The sequence below is a fragment of the Alexandromys fortis genome, unplaced genomic scaffold (genome assembly GCF_014885135.2).
Source record: "Alexandromys fortis isolate MF-2015 unplaced genomic scaffold, M_Fortis_MF-2015_v1.1 scaffold_38, whole genome shotgun sequence".
NCBI lineage: Eukaryota > Metazoa > Chordata > Mammalia > Rodentia > Cricetidae > Alexandromys > Alexandromys fortis.
The window spans coordinates 6,628,629-6,654,909 of NW_026067916.1; the positions used below are offsets into that span (position 1 = coordinate 6,628,629).

Below are 26,281 nucleotides of genomic sequence, written 5' to 3' on the forward strand. Positions count from 1 at the left end.
ATTTATTCCCTGCTAGACTTCAGAGTCGATCCTTACTGAATCACCTCTAAATCCAATTTAGCAAAACATCCTGTTTGAAAACAATTAAGAATTTAAACATTTAAAAAATATTTCCCATTAATATAACAGTCAACTAAAAAATGCCATTTTGAATTATCACAGTAAAAGAATCCTTGATAGAGGGAAGATGGATTTCACTCAATAGGACTCAATTTCATCCACAGTTAGAAGCATTTTTAAAGTGAGACAGCATTTTAGGGGGGACGAGTGACGATATAACTAACCTTCTAGATAATGAAATCCTGTCCTGCTCGTGGCCCTCATCTCGTGAGGAGACTAGCGAAATCTCCTGCGGCGATGTTAAATTGGGCAGAAAAACACATCAGGTTTCTAGCTAGTCACTGGATTATGCTCAGTGATGCCTGCAAGCCGCTATGCTTTCTGTGAATAGCATGATTATTTTATGTATCATTAGTAATCTTGAAGAATTATGATGAAATCAAAATGAGATTGAATTGCATTTAATTTGGGACAATTTATTGGAGTTTGGGTTTTCATAATCATATCTCATTTGGACAGCTCTACTCACTTTGCTTTTTCTCTTTTTACTATACATTTTTTTCTATTTTTCTCCAAAGGCGAATGTCAGATATAGATACTTTGTCTGGGCAGTTCTTTTCCTACTCAAATGCTCTATGCCCATAAATCTATAATTATGAATTTGGCATATGCTTCTGAAACATTATTAGCCAAGCATAAGGTCTTTTGATAGCATGGCCAATTTGGTCACTGACCCTTTCAAATAGGATCCCAAACCAGGGCTAGGTGCAACACCCATAATCCAAACATTTGATTGGAATGAAGGCACAGGATCCTGGAGAATAAGGATAGCCTAGGCTATCTGAAACTGTCTCAAAAGTATCAAAATAGCCTAGGATATTAATGTCAGTGTCATCATGTTCATGTTCATTGTTGTCAACTGTGTTCCTGGCTATGGCTACAGAGCCCTAAGTAATTTCACATTTGCGAAGTATGGTATATCTGCCTCATTTTTATTACAGTGGATATCTAAGTTCTTTATATTAAAAAAGATAAAACATATTCTCTTACTAAGAAATAAACCAATTTTATCTGTGCTTATTTACAAACTCATTCAGGATAACACTAAAATGAATATGACTAAACAGATTAAATATCTATTAATATGCATAATAATTTTATTTATTGTATTTCTTAGAATAGCAATATTTAACAAGGAAAATGTATGTACAAGGAAATGAATTTGTTATTCTTACTTCATGCTATTCTTTTATAAATAGCTTTTTTAAATTTATTGTTTAGCTTTAAGCACTAGCCTATTATCTTTAAAAACACTCCTTAATAATTTCTTAAATTTCATTAAACACTTTAGTGTACATTCAACTTACACACACACATGTGTAGTCTGTAAGTGAAAGTCTCTGAAAAAGCAAAGTTGACCGTGTCCATTTCTGACTATCAAGCAATTTACAATGTCAAAGGGCATCCTATTGTTCACGATGAAGTTGTTCTAAAACTCAGTTTTTATCCATATAATAGGAAAATTAAAATATACTTTAAAGTCTTTTCCTATGGACTATTATTACATGTCTCAGTATTCACATATTTTTTTAAAAAAAACTCATGTTTTTATTCATGTTGTGGGGGCATGTCACAGTGCAGTTTACAGGTGTGAAGGACAGAGAACTGTTTGGGAATGTCAGTTCTCATCCTATGTCATGTGGGTCCCTACAGCCTCCATCAGAGTATCAGGCTTGGCAGCAGTGGCTTTTATCCAACCACCTGTCCTCTGGCATAGCATTTATATAACTTTTACTTGAGGCTTTGATTATTATCATTAATCAGTTCTCTAGTGAGGGAAAACCATCTCTCTTTCCTGTTGCAGTCAGATGCTTAGAAATGGTTTCTCCTTCACTGTAAACTGTACTGTCTGCTAGACCTTTAGAAACTATCTAAACAATTATGATCCATAAATATAATGTATTGATAACGAGCCTAAACAAGTTAGTTTAAAAGAGAACGCCCAACGAGTGTTTTCTTAACTCATCCACAGCAACAGCTCTACATTGGCTCAGCTGCTGGGGTCGTCCAGCTTCCTCTGCATCGCTGTGACATTTATGGCAAAGCCTGTGCCGAATGCTGCCTCGCCCGGGACCCTTACTGTGCCTGGGATGGGTCATCCTGTTCCCGCTACTTCCCCACTGCCAAAAGGTAAGATGAGCAATAAAGAAGAAATACAATGTTTCTTCGCAGACTTACTGATTTGCTTTCTGGAACATCTCTTTATAAATAAGCGCACTGCCTTATTAATGTGCAAATAAAGAGAGATTTGAGGTATTAACATAATAGGATTTTTATTGTTATTTTGCTGTTGTTTGTTTTGTTTTCCCATTTCCTAAAAAACACAAGACAAGAAGATGGATGAACAGTAGGAAAGTTGAATCCTAAATAAGAACCAATAACTGAAGGACTTTTAGGGCAGCAACACGATATCCCTAAATTCCTACCATTGCAACTGAGATTCGCAGTTTTATTTTAAAAAGGGAGAAACCAGGCCAAAATTCCGAAAAAGTTATGAAGAGAAACTAGAGCTAAGTCTGGGCCTTGTGCTCTTTGAACTCAATATTCTATCTACTTTTATCTATCTAGAGGTATTATGGCCCGTTTTTAATAAGGCCATTTATGTTACCAAATGAAAAGAAATTCCTTAACAGACGGGAGTTCATTTGCTTTTATGGAATCCAAGGAATATAAAAGATCCTAGCCTAAACAGTGAAAATGATGATTGGGCCAATGTGCTAGTGGGTACAGTCCTTGTCATGGAGGTGTGAGGCGCTGAGTGTGATCCCCCAAATCTACACGTGCTGGATGTGGTGTGGACGTCTGTATTCCCAGTGCTTCTGTAGCCTGTGAGATGGGACAGGAGACAGAACAAGCCAGCCAGCCTGGTGTGCATATTCAACAAACAAAAAAGATCCTGTCTGCATTGTGTATGCTGTAAATGTATTTTGAGCATATAGATGTGTGTGTGTGTGCCTGTACACTTGTGTAGGTCAGACTTTAATAACAAGTGTCTTTCTCTGTTGCTCTCCACCATTACATCTTCATCACCACCATCATCATCATTTTTAGACATTTTAGACATGACTGAGAACAACACATAGAGAATTTGCGAAACTGCAGCTTCCTATGCAAGATTCAATGCTTAAAGAATGGGAAGGATGAAGGGGGATTTGAGGAGAAGTAAAAATATGATAAAAATACATTGCATATAAAAGTTTTAAAATAAAATAGAATGGTAATATAATCAATTAATGTAATATTTTTTCAAGACATACTCTCATATTACAAAGAACTGTTATATACATCCTAAAGTTGCAAATTAACTTACTAGTGTTTAATAAAATAAAAGTAGTTCTTAATTTGACAAAGCAGTAATATAACTATTTTCTCTACTCTTTGCTGATAGCTGCCTTTCTTTATTGATACTTACTGTTTCAGGAAGATGTAATGATGGATGAATAAAAGAATATGAAATATCTTGCTCATGTGCCTTTAAGTCTACTACCAAGCACACTGACCTCTTCAAACAGGAAGTCACCATTATCCCTAAACCAGTACACTTTAGGAGCAATCTAACTTTGTTTCAGCATAGACAGCGTTTCCTAAGGAGCTCTGAATATCAGCCTTTTGCAGTGGTTGAAGTGTGCTCTGTAGCATCGGAATATTACAACTATAATAGGAAAGCATTACCCTAACATCCACTTAAATATTTTCATTGGTGTTTTAGATTATATTGTCTTACTATTGAATCATCTACCACTGGGCCTGGAGAGATGGTTCTGTGGTTAAGGGGATTTACTGCTCTTACAGAGAACTGCACCCAGCTCAGTTCCCAGGCCCACATAGACAGTTCACAACCACGTGTAAATCCAGATTCAGAGTCTCCAGCTCCCTCTTCTGGTCTCAGGGTACATCCATGAATACACAGATGCACAAACACATACATACAATAAATAAATTGTATATCTTTATAAAGTATATCTTTGTAAAGACATTCACCAACAAAGTAACTTCATTATATTAACATATAACTAGAACACAGAATCACACCGATACTAAATGTAAATATTCTTAATGCAGACCATGTACATACAGAGATTTCTTGATCTTTCAAAATTCTAGATTTAAGTGTTATGGTTAGTGCTTTCAAAATCTGTTGGAATTTTATAGTAGAAAAAACTAGCTGAATTTGAAGATAATGTATATTGATTAAAGAAACTATGGATAGTTCAATACATTAAAATATGCATTCATTCCTGTGACAGTTATGAATTGCTTAAGGTTAAATTTTTGTTCTTCTTAAAGCTATTTGGCTCTAGGGTACATTTACTCAAATGTACATATGGAATTCATATTTGATATTAAAATGAGGAGCATTTTTAATTTAAATAATACTGAGGAACTTCACAAAATTTGGTAAAGAGATGTTTGAATTTTAAGTATTTCTTATCAAAGAAGGAGAAAAAGAGATAAAGATAACAACTGTCACTTAAAACTAGTTTGTATATATTTGAAAGTGGTTCTCACACACACACACAAATTAAGACCAAAAGTGTTTCACTTGTGCTTTTGTTCTTCTTGTGACTCCCAGATTTTACTTGATCTAACTGCACATGTCTCACACTAGATATGTGTTTGAGGAGTGTGGTAGAGTCCCTATACCATGTAGATGCTCTGAGAACAGCTTTTAAAGCTTGGGCATTGAGAAAGACTTTCCCCAGTGCTCTAAGGTTCAGGTTTCACAGTTCTCTTTCTGGCTCAATTTTCAAATGTGCACATCTGTTTGATAGTCTCACTCTTTCCACAAATAGAAATCCTTGAATACTTTACACTTCTAAATTCATGGGTACTATAATGAATTCCATGTTGACAGTTCTCAATGACCAATAAAGGCGCTCCTTTTCAAGGATGGTAACTAATTTTATCGCAAGATAATACCTTTAAATTGATGACAAAAGAAAATAAAATTGGTCAAGTACAACCAGACTTTCCATGTGTGTTACATACAGCCATTCTCTATATTTCTTATCTCTCCATTTTCATATCTATTTTGTATCAGGTAGCAGGAGGCCAGCTCCTCTTCCAAGTATGTCTAACTGCAGGACTCTTCACATACAGTTTGAGAACCCTGGAAAGAACAAGAACTCTAGTGTGATATGTACATTCTTCTCTTCTTTGAAAGAGAAGGCCATCTTGGTTCACCCGTTCTCCTAGCAAAAGGAGAACTTACCTTTAGGTTTAACATTTTGGTTGTCTTCCTACTCTCTCCAATGCACAAACAAACAGATTTGCAATCATAACCATAGGATAGGGCAATCATGGTGGTATGTACCTCAAATCCCAGCAGACTGGCCATGACTATAGGATGAGACCCTATCTAAAACAAAGAAGGAGCCCATGTTGGAGGTATACTTTAATGATAGAGCAATACAATAGGCCCTCAGTTCAATCCTTATTTCCACAAAAGATCAAATGATACACAATAAAGATGCTTTTCTCTAAAATACTGACATAAAAAAATATAAGGCAATAAAGGAAAGAATTCTTGGTTTAAATATTTGAAAGCTAGACAACAGTATATTTTAAAAATAGGTTTGTGCAGTAAGAGAAATCATCATTCATGTGAATTTTAGTTTTCAAGCTTATAACCACGTTGATGATGAGAACAATAGTCCAATCATGTTTAGACAATAGGTCAATCATGTTTATTGAAGAAATGCGTTGCTGTTTAAATATATTATACTTCATTTCATATAAAATTAAGGTCAGAGATTCCCGGTGTTAGATTATTGTTGATGGATACCTGGTAGAAAACAGGCAAGGAAGTCTGCTAGTAATAGTTTAAAGACCTTGGGCTGTAGTTGCTGGAACTGAGGATCTTGTATTTCCAGTTTGACCACCTTTAACCCCTCACACAGCCACACTGGATGCAAATGCATGTCTTCTTTTATTGTCTGTAATAGTCAATAAGATTTGATTTTTCATTCATATCAGAAATCTCTGACTGGAAAAACAGAGATAGAATAATGTCTCTTAAATATAATTATTTTAGACGCACAAGACGACAAGACATCAGAAATGGAGACCCACTAACCCACTGCTCAGACTTACAACACCATGGTAAGTCACACTCCTTGTCTTTAACCCTCTCATCTTCAACTGGCAAGAGCGCATACATCTTTTCAAATACTTAACGGAAATATGGTCTGATGTGAAGAAAATGTTGAAGAATGCACAAAACAGGAGTAGCTTTATGATCACAAGTATAAGAAATTCAAGATTTTAGATTTCTATGAGATATAAAACTCAAATTTCTTACATGGACAAAAAGAAGCCAGGTCTATGGACCTACTTTTACATGTTAGCCAGCCAAAGAAATGGGCAACAGAAATTCATTAAAATATATCAAACAAACTTAAAAAAATAATGTTAAAATCGACCAAGAAGCCATATATCTATATGCCAATGATGCTAAGCCAGTATACTCTTTCTGTTTCAGTCAGATGGACAAGGAAGCAATGTCTTTACATTAAAATACTAATTGTATATTTCCTTGAAGTGGGCAATTTGGAGTCAATACACTGTATGCTTTCTACAAGATATTAAGACTTGTTAAACGACACAGTTGCTTATTTAATCTGAAACATCAGCCAACCTCCACTTAAAATGTATCACTGGAGTGCAGGCTCCTTCTCCCTATTTCAATTTATGAGATTAATAATGAAGCTGTGCTTCCCTCTGCTGGGGAAACTTCTCAATGGCAGTGACACTAATGAACGTTTAAAAAGTAATAGTTAGCACGCAAAGCACGGGCACTGTCCCCGACTGTGATTACCCTGTTTTCTCTTCAGGTGCTTTGGCCAGCATCACAAGACACTCTTGCCAGTCCTTGGTTAATTTTTATTTGATTTACTAGGTGTCTAGAATATTCTTATTTTATGTATGCTAAGGGGGAGCCGCCACTACACGTAGCACTTGAGCACAGATTGCAAGATCTGTTACCTTCTTGAAATGCAGGCCCCCTTGTTCATAGTCTCAATGTGTTGGCATCGGCCTCAAAGATCCTTGGTGAAATTGTGGGAGAATCAGGAGATGCTGGAGCAAATGCTTAAAAATCCCCCGCTTTACACATTCTTGGTCACTGGCTTTCCTGTGGGCTACTCTCCTGACTTTGAAGAAAAGGACCATAGAATAGGAGCAAAATTTTAGCTCTGTCTTAGACTGAGGTAAGTGTCTATACTAGCACACCCTCCCCAAGTTTTACAGGGAGCAGTCTCCATTTTCACAATTGAATAGCTATAATTTTTCCATGAATTCATTTCAAGTGAAAATATTGGACCATATCATTTCATAAATGAGGAAATAGTAATTATTAATTCATCATATTGAAGAATTTATGTGCTTGTATCTTGATAGGTACAGATACATATCACAAACAAAAGCAGGAAGAACTTAAATTATTTTAGTCAGACTATAATTCATAGGTATCTTTGTGGGCTTTTTACATTTTTGTAATGATATAAAATTTTGAATATTAGAAACATTCAGTAATTTTGAATGAACGGTAATGAATCATCTAAGCATTTCAAAAAATAATGGAAACACTTAATATTTTAATTTTCTAGTAGTGATTTTAACTAAGTAGCATCATGAAAAAAGAGATATATTTTTATCACCAACATCATATTCAGAAATGCAATATGATTTTTCATAATACCGTTTATCAAGAAATATCACAATGCTAAAGATATGTGTCAGTTAGTAAAGTGACTAAGCTTTATTATCCTCAGCACCTGTGTTAAATGCCAGGCTTAATGGAGTGTCCTTGTAACCCAATACTTGGAAGGCAAAGACAGGCAGATGCCAAAAGTTCATTGCCCAAGAAACAACATTGACGAGCACCCTCTGGTCTCCATGTGCATTATCTGTGTACCACATCCTTACATATGTATACCTGCAAACACATGAATATGCACACATATTTGCATGCACACACAGAGAAATATCACTGTGGGCTCTAATTTGATTAATAATAGTTAATTATGTACATATTGCTAAACTGTTCTAAGAATCATAACAGTGATACATGATACATGTATCATCTTGGTGATATCTCCATTGGTCCTTTGTAGCAGAGTTCTTATACTATTTCAAAAACAATATCTACTGGAGCTAGAAATATCTCATATACAAATGGAAAAAAATGAACAAAGACTTGTAAAAAAATATGACATGTCCAAATCAACATTGTTGGTTATTGAATGGTTTCCTTTGAGGCAACGTTTCTCATTTTGAAGCTATATTTGGGCAGCCTTGTGCTGGTTCAAGCCTATGAAAGCTAAGTGCATAGAGCTGCTTAGCGGTAAAGAGAGTTTTGTGTGAGAGAGCTCTTCTTCAAACAGCCCAGTTAGAATCCATATGTGCTGTGGAATGAGAAGGACTTGGAGCATGTTAGTGTAGCAAGAACTCCATCTATTGTTTCTTTGTGGTTGGTAACCACCTCCATTTCAGGTTTGAGATGGGATTAAAGGACCAAAGAGCCCACAAAATTCCAAAGCCATAAAACCCTCCTTCCTCAAGGGTCTCTGTGCTCGCTGGCTGCTTTTGTTGCTAATTGACCAAATTTAAAGCATACACACCGTAGGTTACAGTAAAGTTCAAATGGGTGGAGAGCCAGCCAGGAATCCCCATTTGGCCAGGCTCAGTCTTACCATTAGGGATCCGTGAATTATCTCCGAATAATAGATGTCAATATTTGAAAGTAAATGGGCCCCAATCCAGAGTCCACCCCTGTTTAAATCATACATGTTGTCTTGCTAATGTCACTTCTCACATTCAATAAAATATATGTGCTCATATGGAAACAGGTAGAGATATGAGATGGTTTTTTTTTCACAGAAAGCTCCTAAGCAACATGCAGCCAAATTATACACTTCAGTATGATCGCTTCCAGCTGTAACGGTAAACACACTGTATTTTATATATCCTGAGTTTTTAATAAAGTGACTCTCTATAAAATACCTTGAAATTAAGGTGGAAGAAATTGCACTTCTGATATAACCTTCAACACGCCCTCCCTGAATGTTCCTGTTGTGCAAAGTAGTAGTCAGGTTGACTGTTCTGGATGTAACAGAAAAATCCACTTCACTTCTCTTGATCCCAAAGCATTCTTCTCTGGCACCGTGGCGACTTAACCAAAGCCTTAATATCAAACCCTAATAGTACATGTGCTGGGAAATTGTGTCTTTCTATAACGTGCCAGGCACAATACTAATGTAGAATTCAGGTTGTTTCCAGTCCATTCCTTACCCTCAAGGGAGAGTACGCCTGCAATTGGAGCTTGTCCAACTTCACATTTAAGAAAATGACTGGCCAACTCAATTACCTCTCCACTGTCTCCCTTTCCTCCCTCCTTTCAAACCAAAATGAGCCGTAACACGATTTATGATTTTTGTGTTCAGAAAGCAAAAAGTTTCATTTTTAAAATTCATACCACCATCTTAAATTTCTGAATCATGGAGATACTTTATGCCCTATCTTCTAATTAAGTGGCCTCACTCAATTTCACTTTCTAATGGCTTTCTTGGCTGTTCTGCATACATGCAGTTTCTTTATAGTGTCCCACGATGAAATATCAACGGAAGTCAATCTTCTAAATTATCTCTGCAGCTAGCCCATCTCAATTTATGTCTTGATTGGCATCAAAAATCATACCCAAATTTCATAAAATCACTTTGGCAGTACTAAACCACAAGTTTAGTATTTTGAAAAAAAAAATGATTCTATGACCTGTACTCTACCATATTCCAAATATGATAATGAGCACTTAACCCAAAGAGGAGCCTTGAGATCTGACCTAGATGTTGAAGTCATCATTTTCTAACCCCAAGTTCTGTAAATTATAACATGCCACCAAAGAAGCGACAGTGAAGAAGATTAAATATCCTACTACACCATGAGCTGCTAAGAAACAAAATGGCCCAATAGTGGCAATGTAGTGCAGGATTCCAGGTTCACTCTCTCGGATGAAATCTTCCCTAAAAGTCTAAGGGGGAAATAAATGCCCATGCAAGTGAAGGAAACAATAAAAAAATACCAAATCATAAGAGGAAGAAAAGAGAGGACCAAACTAATCTTTGATTTATAAAGTGTCAGTAATGAAGGTTTAAGATTGGCATTCACACAAACCAGGTAGACTTATATCTTGAGACAGGGCATCTAATCCCAGCATATGTCAGGTCAGTAGAGTTTGACATGGGGAAGAAAGATAAGGAAGAATTCCTTCTGAAATAAAGAAGCTTCAACCCTGATCAAGAGCAAAGGTAGGACACAGCTAACTCAGACCAGTTCAGATGTAATGAGAATATGTTGAAGGAGCAAGTCATATGGTATTGCCTACCATGGCTTTTATGAACGTCCTTGGAACTCTTTCCACTGGAGCAATCAATGAAGAGCAGTTGTCCTTAGATGTTGCCTTAGGCAAACAACCAGTTATGTGGACTAAATGTGTGTGAGGTTTGCGATATTTTCATTTATTTTATTTTCTTTACAAAAATCTTCATCTCGCCCAAAATAATCTATTTGTGCACTTAAGTTTAGTTACTATAAAGATGAATTCTAAGCTGTCTGCACTTTTCAATTCCAAAAGGTAAAAGGATCAAGTATCATTATAATACAAGACGGTATTTTTATTATTGTTTATGGGAGGGTTCTGCTTCTGCAAATGATTGTTTCCTATCTCCCATCAAATCGCTTGGGGAAAGTAAATGAAAGATTAAATTCTATGTTTCCTGTTCTATTTTTTTGAAGCAATTGTTTCTATGGCAATGTTGCTCTGGCATATAGATTATTTTGCTCTTTTTGGTAATGCATACACTATAAAATCATGAAAATAAAATATACCAGATGTTGCACATAGACTCATGATATTACAGTAACTATATGTATATTGACACCACTCTTTAAGCCTTTGTCTCTCATCATGCCCTGTACTAAGAAACACTATAGTGGTAATATCATAAAATAGAATATAGCTGTAGCCGGTATAACTATTCTATCCCAAGTCTCATGTTTCATTTCCCAACAAACACATTGATCTCATCATTGTTTCAGAACAATTTTTCTAAAGCTAAAATACACTATCAAATTAGTGACTAGAGAGTTACCTTCTCCAATAAATTAATTACTATAAAATGATACTGCTAAGATCCCCTCTCCCATCAGCCTGTCCCTCTCAATGTCCATATGCTGACCAGCACAACCTAAGAACCAATCCAAATAAATAAACCCAACGGCAGGAGAAATAATGAAAAGTACCTGAATTTTACAATTCAAAACATGATATCCTAGTGGATAAGTAATACCCAGAAACAAAAAAAAAAAAACACATCCTGATTCGTGCCTAAAATGTAGTTTATAATTTTAATAGGCTTTATCAAGTCGATATATACTTTTTCTGTAAGATGTCGTTTAGTCTTTTTGTTAACCTTCACTGGAGTTGGTCACATTTCTAGGAGAAGGATTAAACAGAAAGGAATGTGCTTGCCTGCCTGCATGACAGTCCATCAACAGTTACAGACTAATGGCTGCAACCAGAAACATGACCATTGAAAAACCATGTCACAGAAATCCCACTGATAAACAAGTGCGATTCTTTTCCCATGCTGTAATTTATATTTTAGATTTTTTCACTCCCCTAAATATAGACAATTGGTAAATTGTTTGCTGATCATCTCCATTGCAGAAGTAAAATGCATGGAAAGGCTATGGTATAATGATTTTTCTTCATTTTCATTTTTAATTTTTTTTATTATTCCATGACATATAGCCCCGTCCTCCATGATATGCCTTGTGATTGCCTGCTACGAAGATGTTTTTCACCTACTTGAAATCCTTGGGGTGGTAAAATGTTGTATTTCTGGATAGTCATCTACATATCAGTAAGAAAGACTTAATGATCATTTGCTTAAGAACATAATGCTACTCTTTTATGTTTCACGAGACTGGTAGGCCAGTGTTTCCTTTTTTCTTGCTTGATGCTTCACAGGGAATATAAATGAGAAATATTACAAATACAGTGTAGAAAAACAACTAGAATTGATTTGTCATCTCATAACCTAGTAACTATATTTCCAAAGTATCCAAGATGACTAGTGAAATTACTTTCTATCTATCTGCCTCTCTTTTGACTTGTGTTTGATTTTTATGGTTATTGTCTGTGAAACTTAATTCTCAATAAGGGAAAAACACATCAAAATCCAATACCTGAAATCGAAGAAGGAATGACTATGTGGCTCAGTACCTCATCCATCTGTCTCCTAGATGACATTGTATTTTCCAAGATTGTTACATTTGTTCCCCTTTCAATCTTGGAAGATGTTTATGGGGTTAAAATGGAGAAGAAATAAATGGGCAGCTGAAATGTGATCCCTTCTATTTCCGTGCTATTGGAAGAGAATCAAATGCTAAATAAGGCCTTAAGCAACATGATAGTTCTGGCCAAATGATGGATATCATGACTTTCTGTTGTTACAAAAGGAAGCAATTTATTTAACTTCTTTCTTTCCTCCCATTCTTTCTGCTTTATTAGTCTCGTTTCATTTCCATAAATTATTCCACTAAAAGAGGAAATGATTAATTGAAGATTGCTTCCTCAGAAACATTACTTCTTGTCATTAGCAGCTGCAACATATTGAAACATTGTGTTACCCAAACATACTGCTGATTTTTAAATAATTTTAATATTTAGTTGCTTTCAATTGTTCTGCTCTATTCAGAGTGTTGAGCCCAGGAGAGTTTATTTTACCAGGTTAATAACTATACTCTTAATGTCTATTGTAGTTTTCAGGACAAAAGGCTATAGCATAAAATACAATTGAAAAATTTTTTAAATTAGGTTGTTTTCTTTCTGAAAATGTACATTATTTATGAGCCACTGCTAACATAGGCTTTCATGAAAAATGTAACACTATGCATATGGCATCTCAAATAGCTTTGTCCTCTTATTATTATAATTTTCAGATGTAATATGCTTAATCATACATATCTTTCACTACATCTCAAATCAATTATGTTATCATTAAAATTAAGATGTATCCATTTAACTAGTAGTTTAATAAAATATTCTATCATAGTAGGACTATAATACTTTTGCCATTTTATATTGGTTAAACTTATAGTCTATGCCTGTGGGTATCAAATTATATAAGATTTCCACTTTTAAATACAGCGTATTTATTTATGTTCGTTGCTCAGCAGATATCTGATAAGATTTCTTGATTTCTTATCTGCTGAAATTATGGTAGGCATATGAAGGGAGAGAAATGACCAGTTTAGCAAAAATTGCAAATAATAGGACTACGTGTTTCACAAGGAGCGAGACAGTTCATGAAGCATTGAAGCTGAGGGGCATTCTTTAATGCTTTAAAGGAAAGTAGGACCGACATTAAAGGCATGACACGATTTGTCTTAGTGTGGACTCAACACGGAATTTTATTTTGAACAATGAAACTATTGCAACAGCCATTGCACCAGCATCATTGGTAGACTACCGCTGTGTGCGGTTGTTCTACTAAGGATTTCTGTTACGGTTTCTTCTCCATGAAAATTTGTTCTTCTTACCTGTCTCCTATGTTCTGACTCGCTCAAAACAAGCCCCAACGGTGCAAGTACAGAGAAAAGAGGCAGCTGCGGAAGTCTCTGTAGATCCAAACTGTCTAACGTGTTCTCTCCCTCAACCCAAGACAGGCCAAAAAGTGACAAGGGATGGGTTGGTGATGACATCAATATTTTTAAATATATGTGTATGAACATAAAAATACATACACACACGTGTGTATATATATATACATACACACATATATATGTATGCATGCATGCAAGCATATAATACATACATGCATGGAGGGAGAGAGAGAGAGTAGACTAAGTCAAGAAGATGCCATGTANTAATGCCAAACATGTTGAAGCCATGGGAGTACATTAATAATGCTGAATATACTTTCTGAGAAATATCTCTGCTTTTTCTGAAATTAAAATAAAATTGATAAAAAGACAAGTGGCGATGGAATTTTAATCCTCTTCACTGAAAAACAATTGGCAGTTTCAGCTTAGCTTAGTTTTGAAAGACTTGCTTATCTGTAGTATGTGTCTCTCCGTCTAGGGGTTTCAGCACATCTATGTGTGCACATACAGAGAGACCAGAAGAAGAGACCCAGTGTCTTTTCTATCTCTCGAAGCAATGTCTCTTGATATTCTAGGCCAAGAGATTATGTTTCCTTCACTGGCCTGGAAGGCAGCAGGCCCCAGCCATTTTCCTGCCTGCACACTACTCCCAGAAGGAGTTACAGACCACTGCTGGACTGAATGCCAGGTCTTGGTGATTGCACAGCAAGTTCTCCTGACCACCTAGTCCTCTCTTCCGGCCCTAACCGGCAATTTTATAGTGAATTATTCTGGGTTTTTCTTTTGCAATTTAATGATCTGAGAGACTTAAATTGCAAAATGGTTGTTTATTACTTTTTAAACAGTTTTGTATAAAGTCCAGTTGTTAGATGACAGCTAGATGTACGATTGTAAAGTTCTGGTATCTTCTAAACATGTAACAAGGATATACTTAAACATTTTTTTTCTTAGCTAGCCTAGAAATCACAGTAGATGTGATAGTGCATTCCTACAATCCCAGCAATCGGGAAGCTGAGGCAGGGGCCCTGTGAGTTTCATGCCAGCCTGGGCTGCAGCTCCATCCCCACATCATAAATGAGAATCTCATCTCATGGAAGCCACATCATGACATCACCAAGATGTATTTTAAGAAATAGAAAAAAATTAAAGTTCTGGCTACACACATATTCTCTAGGTGTTATAAATCTTTATAATATGTTCAAGATAGTTTATAATCATTTTTCTTTTACTAAAGCAGAAATAAGGCAAAGCATAAATGGCAGTATGGAGAAACACTCAGAGTGTGTTCTGTAAGAGAACAAAAGTCACCGGTGAGAATAGATTTCCTGAGATGTCATGGGCATATTACCCATTTGCCTGATGGTGTTCTCGAGGACAGCAGAGAGGGGAGGAAGATCACAGAGTTCCTTTTCCCTAGCCAGTCATTATAAAAGAATCTCAATAACTCCCAAAACAGGAAATGATGTTTCCCAAAGGTGGACATACAGAAAAGACTGTAAGGCAGCAGGCTCCAGACTCGGAACATTTGTGACGTAAACCCAGTGAGCAGCACAGTCGAGAATTGCTATAGGTGTCTTCAGCAACCACCACGTTCCCAGTCCAACACGGCTTTGATAGAATAAATTATCCATTAACACTCTTTGTTGCAGGACAGCCGCTCTCCGGGCAGCTGCCTGATCCAGCGGGAGATTTCAGATTATACTAATCGCAAATACGCAAGACTTTATATATCTTGCAGGAAACTTTTAATGAACATTATGTCATTGGTAAACATTTGACTCAAATGGAATAACTGCCTTCAATGTCTTCTATGAAATTAAAGTATGGTGCTCTTACAAAATAATACTGTTCTTGAAAATAGATAATGAACAAAATATCAAGCATGATGAGAAGATAACAATGGAAATCATATTTCTCCTGTGTACACCTTTTTATGAGAAGAAAGGATTGCTGTGATGGGGGTCTTGAGACAATGAAGCTCGGATGTTGTATCTTCAGCATTTCCTGTGCTGCCCAGCACTTTGCAAGTCGCTGGAGGAAGAAGAGTCAAAATCGATAATGGATGCCTCATTTCCTCCTAAATGTCACGTTCAGAATGTTTATACAGCATCTATAAAGCATAAAGTGAAGTAAATATGAATTTGGCACAGTCACTGCTTCTGAATACTGAAGTGTAGGGCATTTGCCTGAGGTCATCTACGTGAATGTTCTGGTCCTAGATTAGAAGTTGGCAACGGTATATAGGTCACACTACAGAGAAATTAACAACAACAACAAAAAAAAACTGACAACAATGGAAATTTACCTTTTATCTTTCTGGCTGAGGCAGAGAATCAACCTAACAACACGAATAAGAGAATCTGTAACTGAAGCCATACCGGAGGACATCTCTGTGCTGATTGTGACAAATAGTTATTAGAACAGGATGTAGGGGGCCGCTGGTTGTTAGCTAGAAGACGTTTCTCTTTCTCTTTGTTTGCAGAAAGGGGAAAAAGCAGGGGTCACCTCAGTAGACAAACAGTCCTTAAGGATTGGCAAGAGTAGTTATCAAAGCAAACTAACTAGAGACACCAAGCTCAGGAACCAAAATAGCCAGGTGCTTCTCCCTCACTTGGGTACTGAGAATGTGGTGATTATCATGTTTCTTAAAGAAAATCATTACATTCAAAGATGAACTATAAGCATCATGATATAAATTTTCTGTTAAGTCATACAGCATTTTGTGTGAGACTTAATTAAAAAGAGAACAGAAGAGATGCTTTTCTCCGTATGAGAACATACCTGTTTCTAGGATGATTTCCTCTTGCTACTTGAGAAAGTTTTCTTCCTACTAGAAAAGACAATAAAGAAAAAAAAAAGAAATAAAAATACTAAAAAGAAAATAAAAGCTAAATTAAAATAAAATGCAGTGCTAAAAGAAATATTTAGTTTAAATGGCAAAGAGACAAGTCAGACTGCGATTTCAAAATATTTTGATTTGTTACTTGAGAATTTTGCATATCGCATTTTAATCCTATTAGATGTATTCTGATTTTGTTAGATTGTGTTTTGGTTTTGTGTGCATGAATGTTTTGTCTGTCTGTATATATATGTATCACGTATGTGTAGTCCCCACAGAGGCTGGGGGCTGTCACCAGATTGCCTAGTAACTGGACTTACAGACCATTGTTAGCTGCTGTGTAGGCACCAAACCTGCAAGAGTAGCACGTTCTCTGGCCTCCAGAGTCATCTCTCCAGTCCACGGACAAACCCATTTATAGTGAAGATCTCTTCTACTATTGAAGACACACTGGTCTTCTTCACTCTGCATCAGCAAAAACACGTAGACTTCTATTGATGATTCCATCGTATTTATCAATTCCATCATGAGGATATTTGGCCTAGAGGACATGGGTGTTAACAGAATGTTAGTGGGATTTTCTGTTATCGTGGTATCATATATGTTGCAATTCAAGCACTGAGACACGGTGGAGGCTATCTTTCCAAGTGTCCAAACATGTCTTGACCTAGCAAGTTTACCCTTAATATAAACACCATCGACTTCCATGGCAAAGCATTCTAATTATTTGTGGCAGGTTATGAGGCCCAGATTTGCTGGCCCTGCTGCACCCAGCAGTTCTCCTCTGTCTAGGGAACAGATGTCTTACAGAGTAACACAGAGACATGTAGAGAGGGGAGAAAGGCATGTCACATTCACTATGGAACTTAGAGTCCACATGTACATACACATACAAATACAAATATATGTATGTACCAAACGTGATAAACAATGTGAATCAGAATCAACTAATTGTCATTTAGTTTCATTGTAAATTGCATCCTTTGCTATTTTCAGAGCATTTATGTCTAAGAAGAAGGGAGAGATCTATGTGCCAGGGTCAGAAGGATTGTCAGTTGATAAGCAGACAGTGGAGGCTGAGGCTCGGAATGATGACGTGGTCGACGTTCCTTACTACACACCAAGAGCTGGGCAGTGGGAAGCATAGGCTACACCAGGGATGAGAATAGAAGTTTTCAAAAGCTTTAAGCCTAGCGTAAGCAAATCCTATTGCTTATGACAGACAAAAGTACTACGTTGATTAAGACAAGAGTAAAACTGTCAAAGTGATGCCGAAGAGGAGGGGAAACATTTTTAAAATTAAAATCCTAGCGGAATTTGAAGGAGAGAGGAGAAATTTTTCATCTGTCTACACTGTCAGCTCTCTGTGCATGTGAAAATATATTTATTATTTTCTAAATTAATTTAATGAGTTCCAGATTGCTCAGGATGTCATAATGGAAACAGGATTACACAAGATAGCCCCGAGTTTGGTTCTCTCGCTGAGTTTTACCTAGCCTCTCTGTGTCATACTTTTGATCTGAGCTATGTTTCAGTTACCACATTGGAGGAGGTTACAAAAAGGGCAAAATAATAGAAACTTAATCAGGAAACAGATTTTTGTATTGCTGCCTTTTATTATGTGCTCTTGCCATGGTCCACAGCTTAACTCTGGAAAATAACAAAGGGTATGTCGTTTTTAAGTAAGAACAATTGAAACCATATTGCATTGTAATTATGTGAGTTTCCACTGAGCCATCCCAAACATTTGACATCAGTTGGTCTTCAGAACAAACTTGTGAATTCTTCAGAGGTTATTGGTGGAGAGCATAAACATTCTGAGCTCTACCTTTTGTAAGCTGTGAGATAGTATTGCTAGGTGAATTTAATTTCACAGATGAAAAGCAATTACAAAGCAGCAAAACAGAGTTGTCAGATACAGCTCTTTTATTCAAAAATGGAATCTAATAACATTCCTGCCAGGGAAGAGGATAACAAACGGGCTGCACGTCCTGAGTCCATAGTACAAAGACCCAAGGTTATAGTGAACATGCACAGTGCTGTTCATTTGATGCTACTTGCTGGTAGACAAAACTCTGCCTGTATAACCCGAAACAAAAGGATTCATATACTGAGGCAAGTAGTTGTGTTTTGAAATCCTTGACTTGCTCTTCGTCTTTTATTGACCTGAAAATGACTTCTACATACGCAATAATTTCTCTTCCGCATTTCCGAATAAATGTTTTAGAAAATGCAGTTACTAATTAACATTTTCTTGTTTCCCCTTCTTCTCACTGCCTAGATAATCACCATGGGCACAGCCTTGAGCAGAGAATCATCTATGGAGTAGAGAATAGTAGCACGTTCTTGGAATGCAGTCCGAAGTCACAGAGAGCCTTGGTATACTGGCAATTTCAGAGGCGAAACGACGATCGGAAGGAGGAGGTATGAGACTTCAGCTGACTGAATTATTTCTGTCTGATACGTATGTTAAATCACCGTGGTACTGTTGACTTGGAGCAAGGAAAGTACTTCTTACCCAACACAGTGGAGAATCAAACAATAGATCTTTAGACAAGCACCCAATGTGAGCTGCTTTTGTAGCAGACTACAGAAAAGAAACAAATGCAGCTGGGTAAGAGTTCCTACCCAGGAAGCACTCTGGGCACGTATTTCAGAGTCCTTATTTCTTGCCATGTGATGGAAGAGGGACATCTGTCTATCTGTTGCTTTCATTGGTTAATTAATAAAGAAACTGCTTGGCCTGATAGGTCAGAACATAGGTGGGTGGAGTAGACAGAACAGAATTCTGAGAGAAAGAAGGCAATAAGGCAGATGCTATAGCTCGCTCTCCTCTCCAAGATGGACGCAGGTTAAGATCCTTCCCGGTAAACCACCACCTCGTGGTACCACACAGATTATTAGAAATGGGTTCATCAAGATGTGAGAATTAGCCAATAAGAGGCTAGAGCTAACGAGCCAAAGCAGTGTTTAAAAGAATACAATTTGTGTGTTGTTATTTCGGGTATAAAGCTAGCCATGTGGGAGCCAGGCCACAGCCCGCCACTCCAACTACAGCCATGACTGGTATAAAGCAGTATGTATCCTAGATTTGCGAATTAAAAGGAAAAAAAAATCAAGCCTCCCTGGAATTTTGGAGTTTGCTCGCTGAATTCTGCTATATATGCTCATTTCTCTTTCTGTGTAACTTCTGCAAGTGAGAAAAAGATCGGAGAGAATCAAGTACATCCTTGATGTAGAATGAAGAAATTGAGTCCACCATCTATGCTGGTACTATTAAAACAGCCTGAGGAAGACCTTCCTCCTCAATAGATACATTCCCCCTATAAGTGTAACAACTTAAACAAGGAAAACCACACAGGAAGAGCCAAGCTTTTTAAATTACTTATGAGTATTAAATAAAGGTGACCAGAATGCTTCATTCACTTGTAAAATATATTAAGTGCATATAATTTTACAAGTTTAATATGAACGCCAAAGTGAAAACAACCCCTGTTAGTTTGGGGTCTTTTGACATGGTAAGCCCTTCTTAGGTATAGAATTACATTGTAAGCTGTAAAGATGCTGTGTATATTACTAGTTATGTTCTCTGTGATTTCTATTGTGAAGGTGATCCAAAGTCAAAGAGAGGCTAGATGTATCCCCGAGTGGACCCTCAGATAGTGTTACACCCAGAACTTTCCAGCTGACAAATGAATCACCAACCCTAAAACACATGTTTTCTTCTGTTTGCTTAAATACTGATATTTTATTCTGATCTTAAGAAGTCATATTATGAAGTCCTTTTAATACTTTGTTTTCTGGGTTTTTATTCCTGTAGTTCCCAGTTCATTATCTAATATTGACTTTGTATCATATTTGTGTATGTGCTTTTGAATTTTAAATGTATCATTTTTCTTTCCCCCGGTTATCCTGGGTATTTTTGATAACAAAAGGTAGCCTATAAAAACAGGGAGGGGAGCAGAGAAAAATGTAGATCTCAATAAAAATCAATTAAAAAAAAAACAGTACAGCCTGGAAAGTCCCATTGGTGGGGGGGAACCAGTGGTATTGAAGAAATTTTCAAAGGGATCTGAGAAACAATTGGTAGACACTATAGCTTTTTGCCCAAGACAGACTTTTTCACATTTTGACTTGAAAATGTTCATTTCTAAAACCCACCTCAACAAATATCAGGTTTTTCTAAACAGAACGGCAGACCTTGCATTCCTCTTAAATCTGCATGTTTCCCTCTGCCTTCCCCTGCTAGATCAGAGTGGGCGACCACATCATCAGGACAGAGCAAGGGCTCCTGCTTCGCAGTCTGCAAAAGAAGGACTCTGGCAACTACCTGTGTCACGCCGTGGAGCACGGATTCATGCAAACTCTGTTGAAGGTGACCCTGGAAGTCATCGACACGGACCATTTGGAGGAACTTCTTCATAAAGATGATGACGGCGAGGGCTCTAAGACCAAAGAGATGTCGAGCAGCCTGACGCCCAGCCAGAAGGTCTGGTACAGAGACTTCATGCAGCTCATCAATCACCCGAACCTGAACACGATGGACGAGTTCTGTGAACAAGTGTGGAAAAGGGACCGAAAGCAGCGCAGGCAGAGGCCAGGGCACCCTCAAGGGAGCAGCAACAAGTGGAAGCACATGCAGGAGAGTAAGAAGGGTAGAAACAGGAGGACCCACGAGTTTGAGAGGGCACCCAGAAGTGTCTGAGCGGCACCACCTCCCAAAACTTCGAACAAGTGCAAACTTGCTTAGACAATAACTGGAAAAAATGCAATACACAATGGACATGTCCAAGGCACTATGTGGATGTTTACAGTGGTGGGAAATTCAACTGGGATCCACCAATTGCAATCAAAGGCCATGGGGAACTTCCCCAGCAGGCTTTCTTCAGAGTACCGAGGCCTGACAGAGATCGCAGGTGAGCAGAGATGCTCACATCAGCCGACCTAGTATTTCCTCCAAGAGTTCATTTTGCTTTCTTCTTTGCCTGAGAAATATAAAAAAAATGTCACTTGCCATATTGCCATTGAGGGTAGAAAAACTGTATCAGCAAAGCCATGTTGTTGAAGCGAGCGTTGAAAATAAACTGCATGGATTTAGTAAGCAGATGAATATTCCAAAACGTGACTGGAATCCAGGATGTTTCGTCTCCCGGCACTCGCGTTTGTGTGTGCGGGAGGAGTAAGACAAGGCGAATGGGACGGAGTGAAATAGCGTGTGAAAATGTACAAACATAAACCAGCCATCATCCGGAAGAAGAATGGAATACACTGATCTACTACTGATGTCTTCTTTCAGCTTTGATCTAAAGATGTATTTTATTAAAACTATAATTTAAATGTACCATGACAAATATGCAGTAAAAAGGAGCTGTTTTCTAAGCTAGAGTAGGTTTTTGTCTTACACTTATTGTGCGGTGTAATCTGTTTAAAACTTTCAACTGCGGGCTGCTCTTGTTCACACTTTGTTTTCAGTTCTGAAGGGGTTAGTGTATTACTTTAGATACCAACTCTCGCCATTAACTGTTAATTATTAAAACCAAGAGATGATTTATGATTTTTCCCTTTGAGGAAAGCAAACAAATAGAAGGTTTCCCCATCATCCCCACTTTTAAGGTATTATCTAAGTTAACCGTGAGTTGCATAAAGTTCTTAGCCAACTGAAAAATTAAGACAGCACAGAAGGAAAGAAGACATTCATTAGACGCATTCCGAAGGATCACAGAAAAAAGAGAACTGTGTGTATCTCATGGAAATCCCATTGTCCTATCATAGTGTTAATAAAATGTCTCTTCATTCTTTGCTTGAATATTTGCATGCTATGTGAGACATAGGACTCTCTCATGATTCCACATTCCACTAGGGATTCTATTATTTTATCTTTTAATGACTTTTAGAGAGAGAGAAAGAGATCAATGACATTTAGAATACCTTAATGACGCTTCCCAACCTTTTCTTTCTGAATCAACTACATTTCTCTTTACCATTTATAGTACAATTATTTGTATGAAGAACATGTGTTTTCATCTCAATGAGAATGAATTTATAAACTATTTCCAGAACACACACTTCACTTAGACAGTGCAAAACTCCTTGTTTTATTAATAAGGAATACAAAATACTTCAGAATTGCTCCCTTGGTTGGCTGAAGACGGTTTCTAGAGAATCGTTGAGTTCAAACTGCATAAGACTTTCTGCGTTCTAGAATAGCTCATTGGCACACCATTCTTCACTTCAGGATTCTCTCCTCAGATCCTTACACATACACAGAATACAAATTAAACATCTTCCTGCTAATTAATGAAGTGGCATTGATATTTTAACTCTAGTTGTCTCAGGATTCTAATTAACTAAGCATTAATTTCTCACCTCAACTGCAGTAAACGGTTGTTCCCTCTCCACTGAACTGTTTCACAGGTGGAAGCTCATGTTTCCGTTTTAATGATTATTTAAATAAACAATTTGTTGACACATCTTTCAAATAAAAAGCCCCCAAACATTCTACATCTGATTTTAGGCTCTTTGACTAACATAGTGTTGCTTTTGTAAGAACATCCTCAAAGGCAAACTGAGTTAAGAAATTTCTTGAAGATCACACTTTTTAAAGGAGAATCATATCAGAAATAGTAAGTCAAAGAAAGCAGGGTGCTCCATATAAGCCATACGGTTTTATCAATTCGAACAGCTCATGTTATGTTCCATTCTAAATTTGCAGCTGAAACAAGTTTGTTTGTGATTACTAAGTCTCTCATTTATTTCTAGTTCTTAACAATAAAGGAGTTCAAGGAATGAAGATTATATGATAATTTCATGGATGCATTCCAAAATCTGAATGCATTTGATTTAGCACGATGAAATAGCAATAGAAAAAAAAAGTTTAGGCTTCAATTAAAGATATTGCAAACAAACACATATACTGGCATGTCTTTATCAATCACCACGTCTGCGTTTTCAAAGGAAGGAATTGGTGCAACTTGAGAATAAATAAGTCCGATGAGAGTCATAATCTGCCAATGTGTATTGAGAGAGGGCAGTTTGCACGAAGAATGAATGTCCTGCTTCCTAACTAACCAAGATGGACTTTGGCATATGCATGTGGCATCCCAGGGGAGACCTGCATAAGAGATGCATGTGACGTAAGCATATTCACCTCAACAGTCTTAAAGTCTGAGAGCTCAGATGCCTCCCAGCAGAGAGCCCAGGTCCCGCTGATAGCAACAGTAACATGGAAATGCATGCAGATCCACCCTGCTCCTTCTGTGTACAGCTTAGTGGTTTCTAATGGTATGTGTTTAATATTTTTGCTACCTACACATTAGGCACAGAGATGTAAGTAATTTTGAAAAGATGAGGAAGAGCAGTGTGAAATACAGGTTTCTATAGATGCTCCGTTTCAGTGTGCACAACATCATCCTGGCGTGCAAGCTTTCCTACGCGAGTACCACGGTAGCTTCTGTACCACTCAAGGGCAGAGAGTGTGCGCCCACGAGCATGCCTTTTGCCAGGTGGAGAATTGTTCCGCATCTGTATTTGTCATTGCGTTTCAGATAGGAACGAGAAAACTGGAGAGAAAATGTAACGAAATTGCTGCTGTAAAGTATTCCTTTTTAGCATGTATTCAGTTGCTAAATACACATTTCTTCAAAATATCGGAATTCAGATGTCTTTACTGTTCTCTGTGACATATGGAATTGAGGAACGTAAGCTTTGAGACTGGAAAGCCAAAGTCAGGGAGCTGCGTAATGAGCTGACACGTTTCCTCTCTGGATGCATCTGTAAATTGTATTCTATATTTATAGTGACAATGTGGATTTTTATGCCCTTTAAATTAAATATTGCTCTCTTTATGTCATACCTGGGAGGAAAACATGGGGATGAAAGTCTAGAATGTTTTGCATGATAGTCTATTTCCTTTTATTTAGAATCAATACGGATGCCAGATAGCTGGCAGAGAGAGGCCTGCCCTGGACGTCTCGGGCAAGCATTGTATTAACATGGATTCATTAGTGTGATATTTTCAAGCATTACTTGTGGATTGCTCTTTTAAACACAATTTTAATGTAATGAAAGTCCATCAGGTATCTTGCCTTAAAAGACACATTTGACAAACAGGACTTAATACTTTTATATAACAAATCCATACTTTTAATTTTATCTTGGTAATAATTATTTAAGGTCAATGCTAATGTTTGTAATACATGTTTCCATAAAGAAGAAAACATTATTTTTCAAAAGTGCGCTAATACTATTAGTTTGTTATACTTTCCGAAGCTTTCTTATATCAGTTAGTTAAAGAATCACACATTTGTACATTTAATAAATAAAGATGACCCCAACATAAAGGAGAGTAGAGTGCTGGAGAAATGGGGTCCTTATAAGTGGTCTATCTCCCTGAAAAGCCTAAGGAGAAAAAAAAAAGGTTCATTTCAAACACTCAAGCACACAGACACAGGCGATGCTATAGATAAAAGCAGGATGACTTTAAGTCAAGATATTGAGAGTCAGAAGGGACAACACACGCCTGTAATCCCCTAGAGGATGAAGCAGGAGTTTTGCGAGTTTGAAGTCCACCTGGGCTAAAGAACGGGATCCTACCGCAAGCAAACAATCAAAAGAAATAAAAAGAAAACAAATTTCATCTTCTGGATACTTCGTCCCTTAAAAGTAGACATGGACCTGTTTGAACCTCCTGGCTGTGAACTTGTGAGGTGATGTAATGCCAACATGAGGGAGGCATGGTGGCCCTGCTTCCACAAAGCTTAAAATAAAATAAACAGGGACGCATGTTACCATCACATGTGACAATCCTTTTCTCTTACAACTGGCCTTAGCCGAGAGCAACGCATCTACCTTAAGATGCTTTCCTTCTGCTTTGCTGCCCGCTTACCACAGTGGTGCGATGCCCCTACTATTTCCCTGTCTGGACTGTGGTTTTCTTTCTTTCTTTCATTTCTTTTCCCGAGACAATGTTTCTCTGTAGCTTTGGAGCCTGTCCTAGAACTGGCTCTGTAGACAAGGCTAGCCTCAAATTCACAGAGATCCTCCTGTCCCTGCCTCCCGAGTGCTGGGATTAAAGATGAACGGAACAAAGTGTTCATAAAAGGGGGAGGGGATGAAATATCTCAGTGCTTTGAGTCAAATGGCATATGAATTTCTGAGTTTTAATTATTTTCCATTCTTTGTCATCATCAGTCATACTATCATCCCTATCAAACTGAGTTATATCTTAGGTATTCTTCCTTCCTTCTGCTAAGTCTTCCTTTGTTTCCTTTTTCATTTTATTGAAAATAGGTTTTCCCCTTATTTCATATATCCTGATGACTGTGCCCCCTCCCTCTACTCTTCCCAGTTTCTTCCCACCTCCCCTTCCATTGGGATCCCGTTTTTATGTCTCTCATTAGAAAACAAAAAGAGATAATGATAAAATAAAATGTAATAAGATAAAAAATCTAGCAAGCAAGTCTCTGTTTCTTGTGCCTTCAATTAGACTCCTTTCCTTCTCTGTGTTTGTTTCCTTAAAATCCCATGTCTTAGCTTCCTTCACGAGACGGATACCATTTGTCTTTTCCAGGGATTTCAGAAACTTTTCTGGAGTCTAATCACCATGTTTTGGCAAGATTTTGATGCTCAGAAGAGTGGCAAAAAGATGCCCACTTCACA

At 37.3% G+C, this 26,281-nt stretch overlaps 1 protein-coding gene across 3 annotated transcripts in view; it reads left to right on the forward strand.

Moving 5' to 3' along the window:
* Sema3a (semaphorin 3A) overlaps positions 1 to 25,962 on the forward strand; it is a 350,207-nt gene extending 324,245 nt beyond the window's left edge. For all 3 annotated transcript variants that reach the window (XM_050139692.1, XM_050139693.1, XM_050139691.1), the window contains 4 exons: positions 2,093 to 2,250; positions 6,155 to 6,222; positions 18,906 to 19,048; positions 20,874 to 25,962. In XM_050139692.1, the coding sequence (XP_049995649.1) occupies positions 2,093 to 2,250; positions 6,155 to 6,222; positions 18,906 to 19,048; positions 20,874 to 21,329 (825 nt within the window). In that variant the 3' untranslated portion in view covers positions 21,330 to 25,962. The remainder of the gene's footprint in view (positions 1 to 2,092; positions 2,251 to 6,154; positions 6,223 to 18,905; positions 19,049 to 20,873) is intronic.
* Positions 25,963 to 26,281: the final 319 nt, after the last annotated feature.